Here is a 25,337-nt window from a genome sequence, read left to right as displayed (position 1 = left end):
TAGTTGCTTCCTCATGGTTTCCATTTGCCTGTAGGATCCCCAGGTATTTGTAGCTGTCCTGCACATCTGTTATGTTGCCTTCAGGTAGTTCAGCACCTTCAGTTGAGATCACCTTCCATTTTCTGGATACCATTCACCCACACTTATCTAGTCCGAATGTCATTGCTGTATATTCTCGTGATGTGGATCAGGGAGTCGATGTCACGCTCGTTCTTGGCATACAGCTTGATGTTATCCATGTAAATGAGGTGACTGATGGTTGTTGCACTTCGGAAGCGGTACCCGAAACCACTCTTGGTGATGATCTGGCTGAGGGGGTTTAGGCCTATGTAGAACAGCAGGGGTGACAGAGCATCTCCTTGGTCGATACCACATTTGATGCTCACATGTGCAACTGGCTTCGAGTTGGCTTCTAGAGTTGTCTTCCACAGCCCCATCGAGTTCTGGAGGAAGGTCTTTAGTGTCCTGTTGATGTTATACAACTTCGAGCATTCCAGTATCTATGTGTGTGGCATTGCGTCATAGGCTTTCTTGTAGTCAATCCAGGCAGTGCACAGGTTGGTGCTCCTAGCTTTGCAGTCCCTGGCGACTGCCCTGTCCACCAGTAGTTGGTGCTTGGCTCCCCTGGTGTTATTGCCAATCCCTTTCTGTGTCCTGTGCATGTATTGCTCCATGTGCCTGCTCATTTTAGCCGCTATGGTGCCTGATAGGAGCTTCCATGTGGTGCTGAGGCAGGTGATCGGCTGGTAGTTGGACGGTACTGTTCTCTTCTGGGGGTCCTTCATGATGAGGACTGTCCGACCTTGGGTTAGCCACTCTGGGTGGGTCCCCGACCTCAGCAGCTGGTTCATTTGTGCTGCTAGGCGTTCATGAAGTGCAGTTAGCTTCTTAAGCAGGTAGGCATGAAACTTGTCGGGCCCTGGAGCTGTCCAGTTCTTCATCTTGGACAGTCTTGTCTGGATGTCTGCTGTTGTGATGAGTACTGGGCATTGTTCTGGGATGTTGTGATGTTCTGACTGCAGGTCTGCCAGCTATTGGGCCTTAGTGTTGTGAGACGCCTCTTTTTCCCAGATAATCTTCCAGAATTGTTCAGTCTCAGCCCTGGGTGGGTCTGCTGTGGTCTTGGTACCCTGCCAGTGAGAGTAGACCTTAGCTGGATTATTGGAGAACATAGTGTTTATTTTCCTGGCCTCTGCTTCTCCTGTGTACCTCTTTAGGCGGCTAGCTAGGGCTGTGAGCCTTTGCTTAGCAGTCTCCAGTGCCCCAGCTGTGGACAGCTTGCTGTATTTCTTGGGCAGTTGTTTCTTAGGTTTCACGCCTTTGCTCAGCTCTGTTAGGAGGCTAACTTCTCTCCGTGTTGTTCCGATTTTTGCCTCTAGCCTTCGTTTCCATGGAGGCTCCTTCCAGCTACTGGTGCTGCTTATCTTGTAGCCAAGTGACTCTAGGATTACTGATACTGCTGCATATATCAGCTGATTGGTCTCAGTGATGTTTACGGTGGGGATGTTCAGCAGTGCTGTGTTTACATCCTCCAGCAAAGATTTTGATGGTACTTTGTTTGTTAGCCTTGGCAGGTAGGAGATAGTTGAGTTCCCCCAGGACTTCATGATCTTCTCTCTAAGGTCTGCTGCTCTTTCATTCTCTTCCGCTGCTCTTGGGGCTTGGTACCCAATCTGGATGTTGGGGGGTGATGATGAAATCACCCCCCACTTGACCTGGCGTCCTGGCTCCCCCTTGCTGTAGCATATTTGTACCTTGGATGACACACATTGTGATCCAAACATGATTTTGAGGAAATATTATCAACAGTATTAAATATACAGTACAATTACAGCATTTTTTTTACATTTATAACAAACTAATTTGAAAACCTTTTGAAAATTGTCAATGAGCAACCTATAACTATTTCAAAGTACACGTTCAACTGAATATGATGCTATTTTATTGAATAGCTCTGACACAAAATGGCTGATGAGTGACAATGCCCGTCTTTATCAGCTCATAGCATGCATCTACCCTCAGAGATGTGATATTTAGAGGCTAAATGATCTCTGACATTAGTTTTTCAGCTAAAGCTTCCATAGGACAAAGCAATTGACTGACACCATTTTTAGGATCTGCCAGTCTCTGATTTCGCAAATTTGCAACACAAGCCGTTTCAAATGCCATGACACAATGAGGGAGAATAGAATAGACATAGAAAGATTAAAACAATTTGCGGGACTGTCACACGTAAAACGGGACATTTGGTCACCCGAGAAGGTACACCAGTCCAAATGATGCTCGTTCTAAAAATCCATTGAAGACATCAAATCTCAGATGAGGAAGAACTTTCTCCTGCTCAACCATGAAAAAAATGAAGTGTTAGTTTTGTTACTTTTTAGTTTTTTTTTTTTTTTTTTAAATCTTTTTTAAATTAATTTTTTTATTTATTTATTTATTTAAGGCTCTGAAATCACTTTTATTCCACACATGACTGGTTGAGGGATTGTCACCATGACAGGCACCAACCACATGATGACTAAATGTCACTCCCTCTCTCCAGAACTTGCATGATAATAAATTTGTACTTTAATGCAAGATGCATCATTTCATACATTGTTTGTTGGTTGTTAGTTTTAAGGAGAATCATAAAGTTGGACTGCTATAGATTCACTAACAAGATACAAATTACAAACACACAATTGTGTTAAGATTTTGTTTTATTTATTTATTTTGGGGGGGGGGGGTATTAGTAGGCTGAAAGTTTATTAATAGTCAGTTGGGTGTTACAGTGCATTTTGAATAAAAAATAGCTTTATAGTAATATAATAATACCGTACATAATAATAATAATATAATTAATGGTGATCTGAAATGTGAATAAAGACAATTAAAATGATGACAACAATACATATTCTTGCAGAGTAACTCAAAATACAGTGTTTCAAAAGAATATGAACAATAAACAAACTACAATAAATTTCTCCCCAAAAATATCAACACCAATGTTAACAAAGGAGTCCCTCTTTGACTTGAGCAACTCTTGTATGCAATGAACTTGCAAGTCCATGTACAGTGTATCACAAAAGTGAGTATACCCCTTGCATTTCTGCAGATATTTAAGTATATCTTTTCATGGGACAACACTGATAAAACAACACTTTGACACAATGAAAAGTAGTCTGTGTGCAGCTTATATAATAGAGGTAATTTAGTTTCCCCTCAAAATATCTCAAAATATAGCCATTAATATCTAAACCCCTGGCAACAAAAGTGAGTACACCCCTTAGAAACTACATACATCACTAAATGTCCAAATTGAGTACTGCTTGTCATTTTCCCTCCAAAATGTCATGTGACTCGTTACAGGAGTGCTGTCAGCATTGCTGCGGAGATTGAAGAGGTGGGGGGTCAGCCTGTTAGTGCTCAGACCATACGCCACACTCTACATCAAATTGGTGTGCATGGCTATCTCCCCAGGAGGATGCCTCTTCAGAAGACAGTACACAAGAAAGCCCGCCCGTCTCATCAGACCATAGGACATGTTCCCAGTAATCCATGTGCTTTGTTGACATGTTTTCAGCAAACTGTTTGCGGGCTTTCTTGTGTACCGTCTGTGCATGTCAATAGATTATTAAGTCTATGGTACATATGTATAGAAATTCACGTATATATAAAAGCATTAGAAAGTACAATGGTAAAGAAAAGTGGAGAATAGAATTTCAAAGTCGTGACCACGAACCCAAACTTTTTGGGAAAAAGAAGTGTTTTTATATTTCAATGCGACGAAACATACTAGGAAATACCACTTAGAACCTGGGAACAAAATATGTTACAAGGTGTTATTTTGTCTGTTACTGCTTAGCTTGAACCATTGGCCCTTTATTTCAATAATTAATTAGTGGAAAAGTTTAAAAGTGCAAATGATTATTAAATTATTACTTTAAACTAGGGCTTTCAAACGATTAAAATTTTCAATCGAGTTAATTACAACTTAAAAATTAATTAATCGTAATTAATCGCAATTCAAACCATCTAAAAAATATGCCATATTTTTCTGTAAATTATTGTTGGAATGGAAAGATAAGACACAAGATGGATATATACATTCAACATACGGTACATAAGTACTCTATTTGTTTATTATAACAATAAATCAAAAAGATGGCATTAACATTATTAACATTCTCTTACAGCGATCCATGGATAGAAAGACTTGTTGTTCTTAAAAGATAATGGTCAGTACAAGTTATAGAAATTTTATATTAAAACCTCTCTTAATGTTTTCGTTTTATTAAAATTTGTAAAATTTTCAATCAGAAAATAAACTAGTAGCTCGCCATTGTTGATGTCAATAATTACACTATGCTCACTCATGGTACTAACCCATAAAATCAGTTGGACCCAAGCACCAGCAGAGGGCGCCAAACACCAAAAACAAGTAACAAGCGGGGCATGTGCGTTAATTGCGTCAAATATTTTAACATGATTAATTTAAAAAAATAATTACCGCCCGTTAACGCGATATTTTTGACAGCCCTACTTTAAACTATAAACTATTATTTCACAGAAATAATTTTAAATACTCTATAATCACAATTTACTCAAATTTACTGATTTACTGAAGACACATGAAAATTAAAACTTACTACAAAATTATTTCACTACGAATGAGTCATCCAGTGTTTAACTAATTAATGCAAATTACAAACCAAGACAAAACTCAGTTCAGGTTTCTGACAAGGAAGTGATTAGAAATGATTCCAATCACTAAGATGACAACCATGACAAGAAACATCAAACCACGACGTATGAACAGCTGCTTTACACTGAGAGCATCACGGATTTGAGTGGATGCAGTTTCACGCCGGCCCTCTGCAGTGCTCTCGCATCTTGGTGAAAGACGAGGACCAGCAACCTGTTCAGTGTTTGATTCTAGAAATTGAATTGAAAAAGTTGAGTTATATTAAATTTTATAGCGATATCGCACAAGATACTGTGGTATTGACGCATCATCATCTGACATCAACACTGCTTTATCCAACAGTTCGATGTGCGGTCATAGGTGGTTGATTATGAATTGGACATTTAAATGTGATACGAAGTCTCTGCTTAAATTTGTAGTTTGTACTGTACACATGGACTTGCCTGGCTGACAGACTACCATCGCCATGCCTTCATTTATGATCTGGACTCCTGCTCTCAGCTGAGCCTGATCAGAAAGAATAACGTGTTAAAAATAGAAAACGTTCGAATAAAATCTCACATTTCTTTTGAACTTAATCACGCACCTCTTCAGTAGCCTTTCTCCAATCAAGTTTGCACAAATACAAGACAAAGAAAATAGCCTGCAGTACTACACAGAGGGTAAGACCAATCCAAAGTCCTGTTCAAGAGACAGCAGAAGCATACTGAATCTTGTTGCTGAACAATTGTGATAGTGATTGCTTCTACATACCTACGACGCCCATCTCTGTTGCAAAAATTAGGGTCACACCGATGGGAAAGCCAATGAGGTAGTGTCCCACCAGATTGGAAAACATACCAACCTTTTGTTTTCCAGCTCCTCGAAAGACACCTCCACTCACACCCTGTGGTGATAATTGCAGCGTTATTAAATTTAAAATTTGAATTTTATAATCCCCTAAAAATGTCCAGACACAAGGACTCACTGCAATAGAATCGGCAAGATGCATGAAGAAAAAAAGGACCATGACATCAGCAGTCCTTTTCAAAATGTCCCTGAAGAAATGATAAGTTATTAAAACACACATATACACAAAGGTATGTCATAGAAAGGTATAACTCACGGGTCGGTGGTGAAAATGTAACCAATTACATCTTTGGAAAGGGTGAGGATAATTCCAACACAACATGCCACGACAGCTGCAATTGGCAAATGACAAACAGTGAATAAAAAAAGAAACATGTAAAAGTTGGCTAACATGTTTTGTGAAAGGTCGTGCATTTTTTAACTCACACTCCTAAAATAGTTCGAAAGTCACTTAATAGCATGTTAATTCTGAATGTTTAACTGTTTTCCAAAGTAAAAAGCGAGAATTTTGGTTGTTGTGAATGGCCCAACACAGTTGCTGCCTTTCCGTCAAATTTGTTGTTTCTTTGTGCCCACTGCCATCAGACTTGACAACAGCAGAGGACTATTCATATTCAATTGACCATGAAACATAAGGACAATGACAGTCACACTCTCACACATCTCTTTTTCTATCTTGCACACAAACATTGCTGGATCTGCAGTGTTATTTTGTCATCGTGCCTATCTTCACTGTCACTTGAGATTCCACTTATAGTTGTTGTTATTGTTGTAAACACTTTTTACATACCTTTTATATTATTTATATTGTAAGAGTAATTTTTCAAATATATTTTTTATATTTTAGGGCGCTATTACATTAGACCAAGAGGACCAGGGTCTGGTTGGAGAGCTACCTCGCAACAACACTTGCAAATGACTTGTTGAAAAGGTTCAGCGTTCACACGGCGCCAAACAAACTTCAGTAGTACCATCACGTAGATGAAAGGTGCACCCATTGATTGGACATATAGAAGAGAAAATACATCCCTCCTGGGAGAGGGGGGAGTGTAATCAGAGGTGGGTAGAGTAGCCCAAAATTTTTCTCAAGTAAGAGTAGCGTTACTGTAAAATAATATTACTCAAGTAAAAGTAAAAGTAGTCATCCAAAAAAGGCACTCAAGTACGAGTAAAAGATTTTTTGGTGAAAAGAATACTCAAGTAATAGGTAACAATGAGTAACTGCTTATATTTTTGTTCGATTTAAAAAAAAAATTTTTTTTTTACAATGGTATTTTTCTCTGAGCACAAAGGTATATATGTGGACTGTTGTAATAATGATAATGTACAATAACCCATTACATAACCACATTACCTACAAAAAAGAAAAAAAAAATCATTGAATTCCGATGATTAAAAAAAAAAGACATAAACGACGCATTCTTTGACTAAAGAGCATGAGTGCCCTCTGGTGGAGAAAATAGTTCCTAGTTTGAATAGTGAAGAGTTCCTTCATAATTCCTATTTTGAAATTAAAAAGATCATATATCCGGGGTCAATCGGTGCCAAATAAGAACTAGGAGAAAGGTTAAAATCTGCACTTTTGAGTCATGTTGAGGACGCTCTATATCAAACACATCATTTTTTTACGGTGCTTTAAAGACACCACATGATTGAACAGGCTGGTGTGAAGATAGATCGGCAAGGTTGCGTCTGATTTGTGTAATGCAGTCATGTGATTATTGTTGCGACGTCTCATTGGTGAAATCGGTAGAGCTACCCTGGTAATACACCAGGCATGTCTCTACTCTTGGCATCGCTGGCATATTAAAAAAAAAAACATATGTAGAATAAAGAGGAAAAATGTAACGACCCCTTGTGTAGCCCAAAGTGGGGTAGTAAGAGTAGCGTTTTTTTTTTTCACGACTAAAGTATAGCATTGTAAAACTACGCTTAGAAGTATATTTTTTTCAAAAAGTTACTCAAATAAATGTAATGGAGTACATTTACCGTGTTAGTATCCACCTCTGCATGTAATGTAGCATAAATTAAGTCACCGCTCAGCCAGCGGCAGAGTTGCTCCCTTCCGAATCTATGCCGAGCGAACTGGAGTATATAAAAATGCATTAGGGAAAATTAAACCGTGAAAGGGAACCACGTCACACAGGCGCGATCGCTCTCACTTTCGTGACTTTTTGGACTGTCACATTGTCGCCACTTCAAGGAGAGCGAGATATGGCCGCTCCGAGAGGCCTTGCCTGTCTCGGTCACTGTCACTCTCACACGGTATGTTCAGGAAGAGCATGCAAAACCCAACCACCACATTAGAACCCAATTTTGTGTATCAAATGAAACTGCTTAGCGCAGCACAACAAAATTTGGCCATGGATAATCATCTATAACCCATCTTGAATTGTAGATTTTGAACAGTGTGCGCGCTGTACTTCAGCTTCCAAGAATGCCCTGCGTGTAGGGTCACAGCCTGGAACATCACAGCTGCAGGCTGTGAAACTGCACATAAAGTAGCAAAAGAGCACCCTGCTTGAGGTGCATTCCAACGAAGCAGGGTGCGCTTAAAGCGGACCGAGACACACAATTTTTGAGCGGACCAGAGTTCGTTTGTTTGGTAAGTAGAGTTTGGATGTGCGTTCACATTTACAAAACAAAACGGACTGTCTGAGAAAAAGAACTGTGGTCCGTTTTAAATGCACCAAACAGTGCTAGTGTGAAAGCGCCCTTATACTTTTGACTGTATGCTTTTTTTTTTTTTTTACGTTGCTGCAATACCTGAATTTCGCCTATGGTGATCAAAGTAAGAATGATCTCATTTTATTTTATCTTAAATTTGAACTTTCCCGCCACCAAGTCTCTTACATGCACAGATGATGGAGACTTTGCAAGACAGAATGGCTTGCTCACGGTTTCCTGCGCCAAGAGCGTTTCCAACTCGAACACTAGCGGCAACAGACAGTCCCATTGGGATCTGCAGAAGTAGAATGCATTGGAATTAGTGTGAGTATCAGAATTGCATTAAATAAGATTTTAACTAAGACGATGGTGGAGTAGGCCTGAATTTGTTACCATGAAAGATACAACCGTCAGCTGATACATCACGGACTGGGCTCCCAGCTCGACTTCACTAATGTAGGAAGCAAGGAATCCTCCTACTTCAAAAGCCCACCACTCCATACAAAACATTAACATGCTTGGGATGGCCAACTTGGCAAAGGGTCCCCACTCTTGGAGACATTCGAGTGACCAGCCTGCAGAGCAAACATCTGCCTGTCAAACCATTGTCCAAACATCTATAAATTAATTTCTCATTAACTTAAAAAGGATATTTTATCATTAATTCTAAAAGAAAAAAAAATACTGGTGATGTAATGTGAATCTCTTTAAAAAATATATATTACGCAGGATTAATCTCTATGATGTCATACTAGTAACACAAGTACATGATTTTGTCACCCAGTCCTAATATTGATACAGATTGCAACAAGTTTAGACGCAAAGACTGGAATTTCACAAGAAACCACTCGCAAAAAGGTGATCATTTACGAAAAAATGCATGCACTGCAACTCGAGAGGAACATAACTCATTCGTGTCCACTGACGGCAACAGATGTCCAACCCATTCACACTGGGAGGGCTGCTAGTGAAAGATTCCTGCCAGCCATTCCAGTTAACATGGATTGAAACCTATTACCATCAACGGAATAAAACAATTCATTCAGCATATTAAGGATTAGTAATGGGACAACTGACCTCCCCACGTGGCTTTATGCAAACCCCTCCAGTAAATATAGGCCAGTAAGAGGGCAGGCAAAACATACTGGGAGATTGTATTGGCTGCAGCAGAACCACTTTAACGAGGACAAACACAGATTACACACAGCCCAAGAAACCCAAGACAAAAAACCTATAGAAAGTATTTGTTTGAGGTCAACTTTTCTTTCTGTTGTTTTGAACCAGAAATCTCTTGATAATAAGAATTGCTTTTAACCAGAAAATTATGAAGGGGAAAAAAAGGACTTTGTAGTCAAATCAAATTGGGGGGAATTAGTTATAATATTACATTTCATTGCAGAAAAAAAACATGACTAGTGTGGCAACAATGAAAATGCTCAAACCAAAATGCATTCAAAATCAGATCAGGCAAGTACAGAGTGTATTGCTTTGTGTAAAATATTATGATGATAAATCTGAGAACACCATTGCATTTTAAAAGAACAGGTGTTAATCTGACTTCAGATAAATTGTAGCCTTACCTTCAGTATACTAGCAAAATTTAGTTAGGATTATATTTGTTTTCCAAAATAAAACTCCTGATAACGTTAGAATCATGGAAAACTTACGCAACACCCAAATCCAGACAATGGAGAAGGACGTAATTGATCATTGCATTCAGGATGTTTCCAATTGCACCAGTTATGACCTGAGGCCAAATAATGCCCTGCAAAAAAAAAAAAAAAATACCACACACACCAACAGATATGACTGAATGTGATATTCATACACATGCTAATAACTTAAATATCAATGATATTGTGCTGCTACTGAGCACCTGGTTCTGAAGGTATCTGCCCAGCAGCTGGTACATGAATGCCGGCTGAAGGGAAAAATCATAATGTTATGCTATAAAGGCTTGATAATTCAATCCTGTGATGAAAACGAAGACAGACAAACTCACCGGCAAAGCAGGCATGAAGATCTTCACATAAAGTTGTGCCAAACTATGCGGCAAAAAAATGGGCATGGGAAATTTTGGTATGAAAATATTTACACATGATTAATCAGGCATTAGATCACATGCATTTTTGTATTCAGCTAATGGAAGAGTAATAGCAGGGAAACTCAAAATTCAATGGACCTAAGATCATACGATTTTAAATTCAGGTAACATTGTGAGGCAGGTAAACACTGATGTGTTGATCTTTCGTTGCTGTGGTATCATGGTGTGCAGTTTTGTCCCCTAGTGCAGTGGTCCCCAACCACCGGGCCTCGGAACGGTACCGGTCTGTGGCCCGCTACCGGTCCGTGGCGCATTTGGTACCGGGCCGCAGAGAAAGAAATAATTTATTAACGACTTAAATCTGGCCTGTGGCTCTTGACTTATCAGTATCCCTGTCTACTCTAACTGTCTAGAGCAGGGGTCCCCAAACTACAGCCCGCAGGCCGGATACAGCCCACCTCCACATTTGGTCCGGCCCCCTGAACAATACCAGAGAGCATTTTTATTTTATTTTATTTATTTTTCTCTCTTTTTCTCAATAGGGTTATTTTTTTCCTGGCCTTTTTCTGTGAAGAACTCAAAGAGGGTTATTTGGTTATTATCTGTTTAAGTAATAGTGTTGTTGTTATTATTATTTATTATTATTATTATTATATTATTATTTTTATTTTATTTACTTTTGTTCCGTGAAGAATCTAGAAGGGGTTATTTGATTGTGGCTTTCTGAAAAATAATAATTTTTTTAGGGCTGTCAAACGATGAAAATTTTTAATCGAGTTAATTACAGCTTAAAAATTAATTAATCGTAATTAATCGCAATTAATCGCAATTCAAACCATCTATAAAATATGCCATATTTTTCTGTAAATTATTGTTGGAATGGAAAGATAAGACACAAGATGGATATATACATTCAACATATGGTACATAAGGACTGTATTTGTTTATTATAACAATAAATCAACAAGATGGCATTAACATTATTAACATTCTGTTAAAGCGATCCATGGATAGAAAGACTTGTAGTTCCTAAAAGAAAAATGCTAGTACAGGCGGCACGGTGGCTGAGTGGTTAGCACGTCTGCCTCACAGTTCTGAGATCAAGGGTTCAATCCCGGGCTTCGGCCTTCCTGTGTGGAGTTTGCATGTTCTCCCCGTGCCTGCGTGGGTTTCCTCCGGGAACTCCGGTTTCCTCCCACATCCCAAAAACATGCATGGTAGGCTGATTGAACACTCTAAATTGTCCATAGGTGTGAGTGTGTGCGTGAATGGTTGTGTGTCTCATTGTGCCCTGCGATTGGCTGGCAACCCATTCAAGGTGTCCCCTGCCTACTGCCCGAAGTTAGCTGGGATAGGCTCCAGCACCTCCGCGACCCTCGTGAGGAATAAGCGGCATGGAATGAATGAATGAATGTTAGTACAAGTTATAGAAATTTTATATTGAAACCCCTCTTAATGTTTTCGTTTTAATAAAATTTGTAAAATTTTCAATCAAAAAATAAACTAGTAGCCCGCCATTGTTGATGTCAATAATTACTTACACAATGCTCATGGGTGCTGAAGCCTATAAAATCAGTCGCACCCAAGCGCCAGCAGAGGGCGGCAAAACTCCATAAAACACAACAAGTGAGCGTTTCACTGTACTGTCATTTAAATCTGTCATAAATCTGTCATCCACGTTAATTGCGTCAAATATTTTAACGTGATTAATTTAAAAAATTAATTAATGTCCGTTAACATGATAATTTTGACAGCCCTAATTTTTTTACATTTAGGCACTCCTGCAATCGTCACACTATTTCTGTTACAAACTGACCCCAGGCCCTCATCTGAGAAGGGAAAAATTATGTGGCCCTCACAGGAAAAAGTTTGGGGACCCCTGATCTAGAGTCTCCCTCCTCCTCCCTCCTCTAGCACACCTGAATCAAATGCATGTTTATTAGCAAGCTCTCCAGAAGCCTAATAATACTCCGGATTATTTGATTCAGGTGTGTTGAAGGAGGGAGACATGGAAAACAGACTGGATAGGTGCCCTCTAGGACTGGAGTTGGTAACCCCTGCTATAGACTAATCTGAGTAAAGATTTTTATAGGTCGCCATCAAGTGGTTGGCCGCAATTACTAGGGTGTTTGCACACCTATAGCAGCCCAGCGCCAGTCAACTGTAAACAGTAACTTTAGCTGCTGTTGACTGTGTGTTGCGGGCGGCAACGTCTTTGGACAGTTTTTTTGCGAGGAAAAGGCCACCTGCTGAGCCAGAAGAGGAGCCTACAACCAAGTCCATTCTGCATAATATGTGGCTAAAAGCTAGCAAACGAAGCAACAAAAGCGAATGCACTGAGAGCAACATACCAAAATATTGTGATTATTATTTCAGAATACAGAATTACGGCAATTGATAACGATAGAACACTGAATTTTATGTTTACTTTGGTTATCGGCATTAACATTTTAGATGTTAGATTTAGATGTTTGACTCCAAATTTTTGGAGTTTCTTAATTTATGAAACATTTTTCAAAAATATGTAATTTTCTTTCTTTTTTTTCTGAAATGGAGGGCTATCACCGTCAAATATCAGTCATAGTTTACTGATGTGGTTATGCAGTATAGCCTAAAATGTAATGTCCACACATGTGTCCACCAGGTTATAGACGAATAAGATGCTGTAGGATAAATAGTAACTTACTTAGCAACCTCTGGGCTCTGTTTGACTGCGATTAGAAGTGGTCCAGTGTTGATAAGGACAGCCCAGCAGGGGAAACAAGCCAAGAGCAGAATCAGAACTCCCCTCTGAAGTATAACACCTACACGCATCAGTTGTCTGCCTCCAAATGTCTACAATAGGGCAGATTCAAATGGGCAATATTTGTGTTCCGGTATCAGCAAAATTAGCTGTTTTGAAGTCAAAAAGGGTGACCAACATGAATTGTGTAGATCCGAGGAGAAAATGTTTATGGAGGTGTGGGGTGGGGCGGGGGGGTGTCGGGAGATGTTTTTTTATGTCGGACGTTTGGTATGCAAGCGGGGAAAGCGGCACAAAGCTTAAAAAAGCACACCAGAGTGGCCAAAACATTGCCTTATTTCAACAAAACAAAAGAGGGTACACTGTTGTGTGTGTTAGTCAATCTGACTAACTAACGACATGTTTTATTGAAGCTGCTAATCCTGTCGTAATATGCAATGAGTCCATTTATCGCACGGTAAATAAAGATGAGGGCGGTAATTTTCACGGCTGCTTTCATTGTCGCGCGCATGTGCGTGCATACATTTGAGCGTGCGTGCTGATGGCATATGAGACAACATTTCCTTTTACATATGTTTATTGGTCATCAACATGCCTTAGAATTAAATTTCAGGCGTACAAAATAAGGAAACACATCTATGTTAAACACTGTAAACGTTAGCATTGCTACATTGAGGCTATGGGGGAAAAAAAGACAACCTACTTTAGCCTGCTTATAAAAGCTTACGGTTAGCGGTTTCGCGAACGTACTTCTGGTGAACATTTCAAAATAAAAGCACGTCTTGTTTGTCATATAAATAATGATTTCTGGAGTTAATCCCACATACTTCAGAATTCAGATTCTACACTAAGAATAGCTTTAAAATGACACCCTTTATGAAAAATCTGACTGGCAATGAATAATTATTTTACTACAATTATATATAGTAGTATACTATAATATTAATGCTAGATATTTTTAATCATATTTTGAATCATGTTGGAAAGACGAAGTCTGTGTTCTGAATCTGTTTACATTCCATTCTTTTGCACTAATTAACATTATCAGCATTTGACATCATTGTTTATTTGTGATTTATTGTTTTTATTTACGTGTTTATTTATACTTTAATACAGAATTTAAGTGTTCCAAAATGTTTTAGTGAATGAATAAGCGTCATCAAAAATTTCATTGCTAAATTAGTAATATAAAGGGGGAAAAATTACATTAGTCCACTAATCGTAAAAATAGTCGGCTGACTAATCGGGAGAAAATTAGTCGTTTGGGACAGCCCGAGTTGTACAGTGTACCGGAACATATTTCCTCCACACCCTTCTCACCTTTTTAACCCCTGACCCACTTTCATGCCAATGCATTTAACAGTAAGAAACACTTTCAACACACAAATAGTTACAGACTTGACGAATGAAAGAAATAACTCAATAGACCAGTATTTTTCAACCGGTGTGCCGCAGCACAGTAGTGTGCCGTGAGAGATCGTCAAGTGTGCCGCGAGAAATTACTGTATCTAATGTCGCATTTATATATATAAATATTGTAATGTCCGTAACTGTGCGGGCCCTTGAAGGGGCCATCAGACTGCAGAGTGATGACGTAGCTGGAAGCGAGCAAGGAGGGAGGGTGAATGGCGTGAGAGCGGAGTTAGCGGTCGCATGTTGGGGATGTTGCTGTTACTTTATTATTTTCCATTGTTGCCACAATAAAGTGGGAAAGTCATCACCGACTCCTCTCCTTTCTATTCCCCCATTCGGGGCTATAACAGTTTTTTTTTTTTTTTACGTCGTCGGGCGGAGTTGCAGTAGGAAGGTAGGAAGGAGTTGGTAGAAAGTTCTCGGTCGTGTGCAGATGAGCACAGTATTGCTCGTGTCGCGTTCAAAAACTACTCGGATTTCTAGCCATCAACGACCTTGCTGTCCGCGACAATGTGGACCCCAGCACGTCTACTGCACATTATTTGGTTAGACTCATCATGTGTCGATATACTCGAAAGTGTCCTTTCTATTTCATCCATATGTGACGACCGTCAATCCTCCCCCTATGTTTTATTCTAACACATTGTCAAGGACAGCAAAATGGCTGACGGATAGTAATCCGAGTAGTTCTTGAACGCGACACGAGCAGCTCTCCTAAACGTCATCTCCAAACTAAGCACCCGTCACTCCAAAACTACTCGATGGACTATTTTGTTCGCCTTCGTGAAAACACAGAGAAACAGGCAACTTTGTTGATTAAAAACTACAAAGGTAAATGAGAAAGCCCTCAAAGCCAGTTACCTTGTTGCTAAACCCAAAAAGTCCCACACTGTGACAGAGACATTAATACCGGTACTACCTGCCTGCAAAGCATAAGCGGAGTTTAAGGGGGGGTGGGGGTGCAGCCTCCCCCTGGTGGCCGAAAAGTGTCATTGCATGTAATTGACTTTCCTATAATATGTAAAAGTTGGAAAGCAAGAAAACAAACAACAAAAATGAATGAAATGAACAAAAAAAATATTTTTCTAATGGGTCAAAATGATTTTTCGAACAGATCATGTGACTAGCACCTTAGACAGTCATTTGCTTTGCATATCATTTTCCAAAAAAAAAAAAAAAAAATGGGGAGGGCAATTTTATTTTTTATAAATGATTTTTTTCTTTGATTGAAAATATTTTTTTTTTATGATTAAAGCAACTTTTTGGGGATTGAATGATTTAGACCAGTATTTCTCAAATAGTGGTGCGGGCCCATTGCAGGGCAATGCTGGGGGTGGCACATGTGACCTTGGGGAACATACATTTTTGTCATACTAAGGTGGAAAAGCGCTATATAAGTATAACACCATTTACCATATTCATTGCGAGTTTGTTGTGTAAATTTTGTGCCACTTGTCAAATTGTGTGGCTCGTTTTATGTTACGCCCTTCGTGAGCCGTCCTTGGGCATAACACTAGCGAACACAACAACAACTATGCCACGACTATTGCCACGAGTTGGCTTTCGGCTAACGTCGCTAGCTTCTACTGTACATTCCACAACAGTTGGCAGCTCTGCTTTGACAAAGTCATCAGTCATCTATCCAAAAATCACACTTACTTTTTGGCCAATCCTTGATCATAAGCAGACCGGTTAAGGAAGCAGGCATCTTCGAAGTGTTTGCAGCAGAGAACACTACTCGATGATGGCGTGAAATTCATTCGCTTTGTGCAAACGAAAGATGTCCATTTACGTGCCGTGCTATGGCTGCTTTGGCCACTCATCCAACTTTTCGTTTGAGTGAGAACAAAACATCACCACACACCGCCATGGCATCTTACCGAGAAGCAATGCAACAAACAATACTCTTTTATGGCGGACTTTCTCGCACTTCCCGGTGTGACGTAATTGCCGAAGATTTCCGAAGATTGCCGAAGAAAAGCATTTTCGTTGTCAGGGGCGTTGCTATGGGTTAAACAAACAATCTGGAAGGGTTGCGTTAAAAAAAAAAAAAAATGAAAATATGCTTATAATTGTTTAGCCATTGATATTATTCAAAAACATGGTTGGCCAACCTTACTTCACATTAGTGCTTTAAGTGTAATTGCACATCTACTCAGTGGGTGGCAGTGCCACTCTCATTTTCAGCGTGTGCGCAGTATTTTTGAACAAAACGAGCACACAGCAAAGAGCTCTTGAGATATTAAAAGCTTAGACAAGGAAATATGACAAAGCATATGTAGCATTTAGCTTTTGGCTTTGACTTTTAGTACAGTGGGAGACAAGGAAAGACCAGACTGTTTACTTTCGCAACGAACAGCAGGAATTATTTTTTTTCAGCGACTGCCAAATATTGGCAACAATTGTCCTGCTTTGTTAGTGTTACATCAGTAAACCAGCGAGCACTGACAGCATCATATAAGGTAGCATACCAAGCTGCTCAGTGCAAAATAATAATAAATAAAATAAAAACTGTCCCTCTGTCCAATGACACTGTCCTTCTTGTTGTATTAATTTTTGTTTTTTCGGTCTAACTGTTCGACATATTGTCCTAATGAGTTAATGTTGCTAATCAATTTTGAATTTATGATTATTTATTGATTTTATTAAATTTTAGTTTTCAGCATCAAACGGTCGAAAAATGTATCTTGGGTGTATTTTTACAGAATGGATGTGGGTTTTTTTTTTATTTTTATTTTTTATTTTTTTTTATTTTTTTTACACTTTATTGTAAGTTGACCTACATTACTTTTTTCTTTAATATTAAAAAGAACACAATGTATGTTATGCAGTGTTGTACTTATAATAATAAGAATTTATATACAAGTGATACTACAGTATATTTACGGTGGTGGCAGAGAGTTGGGGGGGCATGGAATATTTACGTCTTCCGGGGGGGGCGTAACAGAAAATAATTGAGAAGCACTGATTTAGACACAAATGCCCTACCTATAATATGACCCAAACACAAAAAGGATTGCTAACATCAAAGAAAACTTTTTTTAAACGAAAAATTAGGTGCTCAAATGCAAATTTTTGGGTCTCACATATTTTTGGAAAAAAAAAAAAACAAAAAAACTTTTTTTTTTAATGATTAAAATGTTTCTTTTTTTGATTGAAGTTATTTTTCTTTTGAAAATATATTTTTGTTGTATGAAGCAACTTATTTTTTCATTGATTATTAATGACACAAATGTCCTAGCCAAAATGTGGCCCAAACACAAAACAACATTACTTCAATCACAAAAGTTGCTTCAATCAAAAAAAGTGACTTCAATAAAAAAAAAAAAAAAAATTCAAATAAAAATACCTTTAAAATGATTTTTTTGAATTTCAAATATACTTTTGCATTCAAACATTTTTTTGATTGAAGTGACTTTTTTTAAAAATTGAAAATATGTATTTTGATTGTAGCAACTTTTTTTTTTGATTGAAGCAACTTTTTTTTTCTGATCGAATAATAGAGACACAAATCTACCTCCATATGCCTCTGCCCAGGGGATACAATTTTTAACTGAGGTAACTACATTGGCACGACACTGGCGGGCGTACCATATTCAATGAATGATGATCTTGGTGAAAAGTATAGCTGTCCTGCCAGCAGCCTGATTTAGAATTCCCCTCAAGAATGATGGGAAACAAAAAAACGCTCATTTTCAACTTCTTATTATAAATATTCTTGTAAGTTAATTTTATTGCTGACACTGCGTTTCGGGGTCATCAACATGTTGTGACCCCCCTTCCCTAAAAGTCAAACTCCGCCTATGCTGCAAAGCCACTGTCTGCGAGATGCTCGGCCCTGATGTGGTTAAAGACATTGCTCAAGTCCCCCTGTCTGATATTCTGAGCTTTTTTCAAGCCTAACTGCTATAAAAAAAATAAAATAAAAAATAAAAACAGTGACAGACTAAGAGCTGTTGAAGAATAAGGATATCAACTTGTTGTTCATCTAAACAGGCTCAAGTTTCACACTGAGTAAGTACAGTATATGTATTATTTATTTTATAATTAAATACATATACTGTACAGAAAATAATTTTGGAACATTTTTGGTTTGTGGTGTGCCGCAAGATTTTTTCCAATGTAAAAACATGCCGTGAGTCAAAAAGGTTGAAAAACACTGCAATAGACCATATTTTGTTGGTGGAACTCAGACATTGTTAGAGTAAATTCAAATAGTGCTGTGTAAATTATATAAATAAAGCGTAGGGGCAGCTTTAGTTGAAGACAATACCTGGGATATGAGAGTATCACAAGTTAAGGACAATCCAGTTCCAATGGCAATACCAGTCACATTAACCACCTGCAATTGAAGAGACATTGTTAATTTATGTATGTAAGTTTATGCAAATATATGTAATTTTTGCTGTTAAATACAGGAATGCTTCACTTCATCTTTCATATAATTGAGACAGTGTGTTGCTCACTTTGTTATTGTTATTTCTGTAAATTGTATCGACCATTATTCAAGGGGATTCTTACATTGAAACAGTGTAACGAACTATCCCAAGGTTTCATTTTGTGATGTAAAAAGTCTTAGAACTTTGTTGTTCTGAAGAGTTATTGCAAATCATACGAGTGGGTTGAAAGATGAGTTAATATTGATATTGTGTCACACAAATCTAACATTGTTTTTTAAGGATAATTTAATCAGTTTTTTTTCCCTCGGCCTTTGTGTGTTTTTTGTTGTTGTTGTTACCTGGCCAATATTTGTGGATCTGGTGGCCCCATTGCATTTTAGGAATATTAAATGCTTCAAAATGAAAACATCCATTTTACATACTCAACTGAGGAGATATAAGTTTATACATGACACAGGTTTTTCAATACTGGATTGATTTTGCAAGACATTTGTAGGAAAATGTCACGGACCCGACAGAGGAGGACCACAAATGCGTCACGTTTTCAACAATTTATTGACAGGACCAGCAGGGCAGGTGTAATGATGGCAGCAGTACAGACAAGGGCTAGGCAGAAGACAGGTTTCCAAAAGCAAAAGGCAGGTCGAGTTACCAGGGCAGGAGAGAAGGCAGCAGTCGGGCAGGTTCAGATTCGGCAACGAGAGTCAGATTCACAGAGCTAGGCAGGCAGGTAACAGGCAGGCTTCGCAGACGGTCTGACAGAGTGGAAGTGAAAATCTGGGCTTTAAATACACAGGTTGACTGCTGAATGCAGCAGTGCTATTGGCTGGGCTGTGAGTAGGTGAATTGAGGACAGGTGGGGATAATTGAAGGCAATTAGGCAATGCTGCAGCAGGGACTGAGGCCATGACAGAAAAAGTAGTTGAGGTCTGACATTTTTACATTAAAGTAGTGCCTACAATATGTTTTTGGCTGTCGAATTTCCTATACTGTCACATTTGCAGTACACACTCAGCTGAAATTAGAGAAATTATCAAACAAGATTTTTTGTGACAAACTGGAGCAATGCACATTGTGAACACACAACTGCTATGCAAAGTGCATCTGGGTGCCATTCCACTGAGTTAAGTGTAGTCTGTGTGTACTTTACTGTTATTTTCTTCATGCGATCATTTTTCTTTCTTTTTATTTTTAATCACCTAACATCAAATTCAAATTTGACATTCAGATTTCTTTCAAGTCAGGCATGGGTGTATTACTTACAGGTATGATTCACTATTACTAGTTTGCTTTAATAATGTTTGCCTTTTTTTTCTGGGAATTACTCTTCAAGCAAGTAAATCGCGTTGGACAAAATGATGGAGCAATTATACTCACCGCAATTGCCAGTGATACAGCTGAAAATTCTGTTTTGCCCAGGTGGCCACAGAATATCATGCTGACGGTACTGATCATGAAGACCATCACCTGGAATAAGATCTGCAGGGGGAAAAAAGACCAAACATAAATAAACACTCACTAAATTCAGTAAAAGAACAATAACAAGAAACTCTCCATAATAAATTATTATTAATTAATGAAAGTCAATCAAAAGGGGTAGCTTGATGTCCAGCAACATTTTAATCTCTCCCTATAGACGTTCTATTGCTTTCAAATATTTGGACTTTGAAAGTTTTAATCCCGGGAAAAATTACTTTTTTTTTTTTTTTTTTTTAAATCCTCATATACTGTAAATATTTTTTATGTATATAATTATAAACACCATTAGTTTACCACCACTATTTTGTATATGTATATACCTATATGTATATAAATTTTGCACTAAGTTCACTGATTTATGCTCCCCCCCACCTCTGATTATAACTTCTCAATCCTATGGTAAGGGTAACAGCATTAATACTGATAAACTTTAATCAACTTTTTTTAAGTTCATGCATTGGTGAGGTCAGAGCTATACTATGTAGCCGGAGCATTGTCAACTTGTGAAAGTCTTAGGCCATATTGGGATAGACAACAATTGCACCTGATCCTGAGCAAGGGGGACCACACCCAGTGGTTGACAACACATTAGAGAGCAACAATAGTGACAGCATGGCTGACCAATATCAGCGTATACTATGTATATGTATATATATACTGTATATATGGGTATATCTAAATTATACTACGACTGAGTCACACATTCATTTGATTCATCTTATTCATGAAATACTGGAAAAAGAAAAAGTTGGATTCCATGGAAAATCCTCTGATTTCTACATTCCAAATGTTCTTTCAATTCTAAATCTGAACACATTGCACAGCAACATATAAAAGCATCTACAAATACACATACACACAAACATATACAATGCAAAACAGAGGAAAGTTTGTCATTCATTACATGATGTCATCTTACCACTGGTCCTGCAAGCTTGAAAAGTTGAACCAATTCATCGCAGTATCTTCTTGAATTGAAGCTTTTTAGCCACAAGCACCAAGAAGAGGCTTCTTCTTCTTCCTCTGAATTTCGACACATCTCCACAGGATCTTCAACTGTGTCGTCAGCGCCATCCATAGTGATGCACTTAGTTGTTTTCTTGAAACTACTGAAATTACCTATTCCTCTGCTTGTCAGTGGAAAAGTGAGAGGAACTCAAGGTCATCCACAACATGTGGTAATGGGTGCCTGCCCAATCCCTCGCTCCTCCCTACTCTGCCGCCTACTGCGATTGTTAAAAGTTGAGAAGCGCTCAAAATATGATAAAGAAAAAAAAAAAAGCATTCCTGCATCATCAGTGGGAGAACTGGTGTTGAATCCTTTTATGGGGTAGACGCCATGATTGCAGCCACTTTCACTTTACAACTTTGCTGGGCAAGCCAGTGTTAGCATTATTGTAGTTCATTCATGAAACAACATGTCTTGGATGACAACTACTACATGTGCATTTGAACTTTCAGTACTAACAACTCAAATTCTTACAAAACACGGAAATATTGAATGGATTTGGTGTGTCAATGTGCCTCCACGATATATGAGTGAGACAGGAGGAGCTACAGTACGACTTTGAACCTGCATACCCATATGGAAAAGATATATATATAATTCTATTTGGAACTTGTGTGTAAAGCATGTGACACTCAAACCACATATATGTAACAACCGCTTTCCTTAGTTAATTTGTACAATATGAAAGTTGTATTATTTGGGAATATACCCATATGGAAAAGCTACAAGGTCACGTTGAGAAAGATGCTATTGGAATAGAAACGTTAACTGTTGACAGAGGAGGCGTTAACATGACACAAAAACAAATTAGCAATTTTTTCTTTACAAAAATCAGTGAAATGTTCAAAATTTAATTCGGGGTTGAAAATGAAGACGATTATATGAATTTATAATTGGGCCCAGCGAGGAAAAGTTAGCTGCAGATTTAGACCGTGCGAACTTCAAATAGGTAGGACACGCTTGCGTTGCAGCCATATTATTCTTTGTTGTTGCTGCTGAGCTGCCGCCATGCAGAGCGCTGTTGCATATTCGTGTGCAATTTATTTGAGTGTTGTAAAAAGTGGGTATCAAACCGAGGCTTATTGGACCATTTGGGTTTTAAATGTGTTTGTGTGTCATTGCGCCATCTAGCTGCAGGGATTTGCATTATATCACACAGGGGTTTTTATTTCCAATACAAAAACTACAACACACACTGTAGGTGAAATAGAACGCTGTCTGTGTACTGCCATTATGCACGCCTTGTATGGAGAAAAAGTGCGAGCGTGACACGTTTGGACCGAAACGGCTGTTTCGGATTGGGAAAAACAAAATAAGATACTCAGCACCCCCTGCTGTGAGTGATTTCCAGCGCTCCTGGCAACTCTTCACACTTATATTTTCATCTTTTCAATCTTATGCGACATAAGTTCATAAACATATCCACCCATATGCACTATGTGTCCCTCTTATGAGGGTCCCTGGTGTGCAGGAATGTATCGCAGTTAACTCAGGATGCAGAGTATGCAATTTAATGGTCGTTCAATCTCAGGGTACATGTAAACAAATGATCATTCAATCTCACATTCACATGTAATGGTAATTTAGAGTCATCAAATCAACCTGGGGGATAAAGTGCAAATCAAAAACTGAAAACTAATTGCTTTTTTCCCCCATATGTTTTTAACCCTTTCATGCATAATGCATGAATTATGATTTTTTTTTTTGTTTACTCTAAATAATTTTAATGCATTCATATAGGACAGGGGTCTCAAAATTTCAAACCCTTTTTTGCAATGAGCAATAATAAAAACATAAATGATAATATCTGAAATAATTTAAAATCAGATAAACTAAAGAGCACAGTCAAGGGAGTAGGTTTGGTCTCAACATTGGTAGGGACAATATAACAGCATAACCCACTTTTTGCTGGGGACGGGTAATTAATAAGACCAAAAAGATTGGGTGAATAGGGGTCAGGGCTACATTTCTCATGAATATGAACCAGCCTTAATGCTGCTGTCCCGGACATTTTACTAGGATGCGACCTGGTTAATGTGGAAATTGCTTTCAGACGTAAGGGCTTCCCGTTTAAATCCCGGGATTTTCCCGGAGTACAGCGTATGTATGAAAGGGGCTTATGTTGCCTGGTCTGGCAGTGAATGAGTTAAACTAAGGATAACTTTTGAATAGATGTCCACAGTAGTGACCATTATCCCTGAACAGGTTATTGTAATACACACACAAAAACCTTCATATTTATATATTTAATGAAGTGCAGTATTTTCTGCACACCAGTGTTGTTTTCGTCAACGTTGACTATAACGTAAATGTTTCGGCGATGAACAGTTTTTTCATGACGATGACGAGCTAAAAACTTATATTGGGAGACTAAAACTTAACAACACAAATGCAAGTTTTCGTCTGACATGATGAGAACAAGACGAAAATGCGCCATAGTTTTCGTCGCAAGTTAACAACGTGTGACATTTTATGTGTAGGTAGCCTGCCTGGTTGTGTCACTCATGTGACGTGCTGCGACCCCCCCAACTCACCCACTAGTCTAGTGTCCTCTCCAGTCTCCCCATTGCTTGTTTTGAGACACACACGGTATTATTTGTCTTCTTATCTCTGCAAGAGAGAATATGCAATGTTGTTTTAGCCTTTAAAAGTCTGTGCTGAGTGCAAAATGTAACTCGTAGCATTAGCATAGCATTCACTTTCACGTTACATTTGGCTATTGCTACCGGCGAGCGTCCTTCTAGACTTTTTTTTTTTTAAATAACAGTTCATAGCGTCCAGCCGGGTATAACTAATTAGAAATAATGTTGCCTACTGTTTTCCTGCTGAGTGTGTGTCATCACGTGACAGATTTGTAGATTCTACAATATTTGCTCATCTGCCTATATTCATTGGAAACCTTCTCTTACTTATTTTTGGAGTGAAACTTTCAAATTTTACAGACAAAAATATTGAGTTAAAGTCGATTAAAACTAGACGAAGACAAACACATTTGCAAATGACTAAAATATGACTAAGACAAATAAGTATTATTGTCCACAAGACGATAACCAAGACAAAAATTGAAATGGCTGCCAAAAACAACACTGCTGCACACGCATACTACATAAATACATTATGTACATACATTGTTCAGTACATACTGTATATGTATGTGTATGGTGGAAAACACTCAGGTGACTTGAAGTTCTACTCTGAGACCCCCAATTTGGCCAAATTTCAGAATTGTCCTATATGATGTTGAGACATCATTGGAAAGCTTTAAATCTCAATTTTCTGGGTGAAGAAACATTTTGAATACTTTACTTTTTCAAATACTTACCCTTTTAAACTTTTTTCCCCCAATTTTTCTTTGTTTGGATCATTATTTATCATCAAAAATATCGGGGAAAATGTGACAGTGACAATATAACCACAAAATAACCATAACTGTGACCTATTTACAAACACTATTTTTTTCATTCTGACGTAAATTGTTTAAAAGTTTAAAAGATGCGAGTGAATAATTTTTTTAAAGTTTTTTTTTTTTTTAAACTAAATACTAGACACGAATTAATGATTCTTAGCTAAAAATGATAGACATTTCGAATAATAAATATAACTACTTACCTTATTTTTATGGCTGGGTTGAACAAAAGCGGTTACGCGTTGTCTGTAAACGGAGCTCTCCAGGGTAAAATGGACAAATTAAAAATAATTCGGAGGCTTAATGCGCCATGAAACTGCTATTGCAGCAGATAGACATAATGTTCTATTAAACACAACTGTTATTTTTGCTTAAAATACAGCAGTTTATTTTAAAGAGGGATGCAGGAGCAGAAACCTTTTCAGCCTTCTCTGTTTTCCGCCATATACAGTACTAAAATTTTGTGTGTTGCCACTGTACACTGGTAAATTTTGGTTGGTTCTATTTTGAGATAAATAAAGGCTTGTTGTATTTCATTCTATTCTATTCCAACTGACAAGTAAGAACAGGAGACAGTTTTTTCAACTTTGACTTTGTTTTTGTCTTTTGTAAGAGGGATCGAACTACAACTTGATAAAGT

At 38.1% G+C, this 25,337-nt stretch overlaps 1 protein-coding gene across 1 annotated transcript; it reads right to left on the bottom strand.

Moving 5' to 3' along the window:
* Window positions 1-1,860: 1,860 nt before the first annotated feature.
* LOC130920983 (multidrug and toxin extrusion protein 1-like) lies at window positions 1,861-21,500 on the bottom strand. The gene is made up of 16 exons (XM_057844570.1): window positions 21,202-21,500; window positions 20,181-20,282; window positions 18,677-18,745; window positions 12,934-13,082; window positions 10,206-10,248; window positions 10,080-10,124; window positions 9,871-9,968; window positions 9,281-9,378; window positions 8,597-8,778; window positions 8,390-8,498; window positions 5,793-5,868; window positions 5,655-5,724; window positions 5,441-5,573; window positions 5,274-5,368; window positions 5,131-5,194; window positions 1,861-4,917 (listed from the first exon to the last, which is right to left on the bottom strand). Exons 1-16 carry the CDS (start codon window positions 21,358-21,360, stop codon window positions 4,706-4,708), a joined length of 1,704 nt encoding a protein of 567 aa, XP_057700553.1. The 5' UTR covers window positions 21,361-21,500; the 3' UTR covers window positions 1,861-4,705.
* Window positions 21,501-25,337: the final 3,837 nt, after the last annotated feature.

This window comes from Corythoichthys intestinalis, chromosome 8 (assembly GCF_030265065.1).
Source record: "Corythoichthys intestinalis isolate RoL2023-P3 chromosome 8, ASM3026506v1, whole genome shotgun sequence".
In the NCBI taxonomy this organism is placed as follows: Eukaryota; Metazoa; Chordata; class Actinopteri; order Syngnathiformes; family Syngnathidae; genus Corythoichthys; species Corythoichthys intestinalis.
Note: the sequence above shows the minus strand (reverse complement) of the source record. Positions and strands in the feature narration are given on the sequence as shown.

Coding starts and splice junctions, on each gene's coding strand:
- LOC130920983 (XM_057844570.1), bottom strand. CDS start 21,360: ATGGATGGCGCTGACGACACAGTTGAAGATCCTGTGGAGATGTGTCGA. Junction 10,125..10,205: donor TCTTCATGCCTGCTTTGCCG/GTGAGTTTGTCT, acceptor TTTTCCCTTCAG/CCGGCATTCATGTACCAGCT. Junction 9,969..10,079: donor GCAGATACCTTCAGAACCAG/GTGCTCAGTAGC, acceptor TTTTTTTTGCAG/GGCATTATTTGGCCTCAGGT.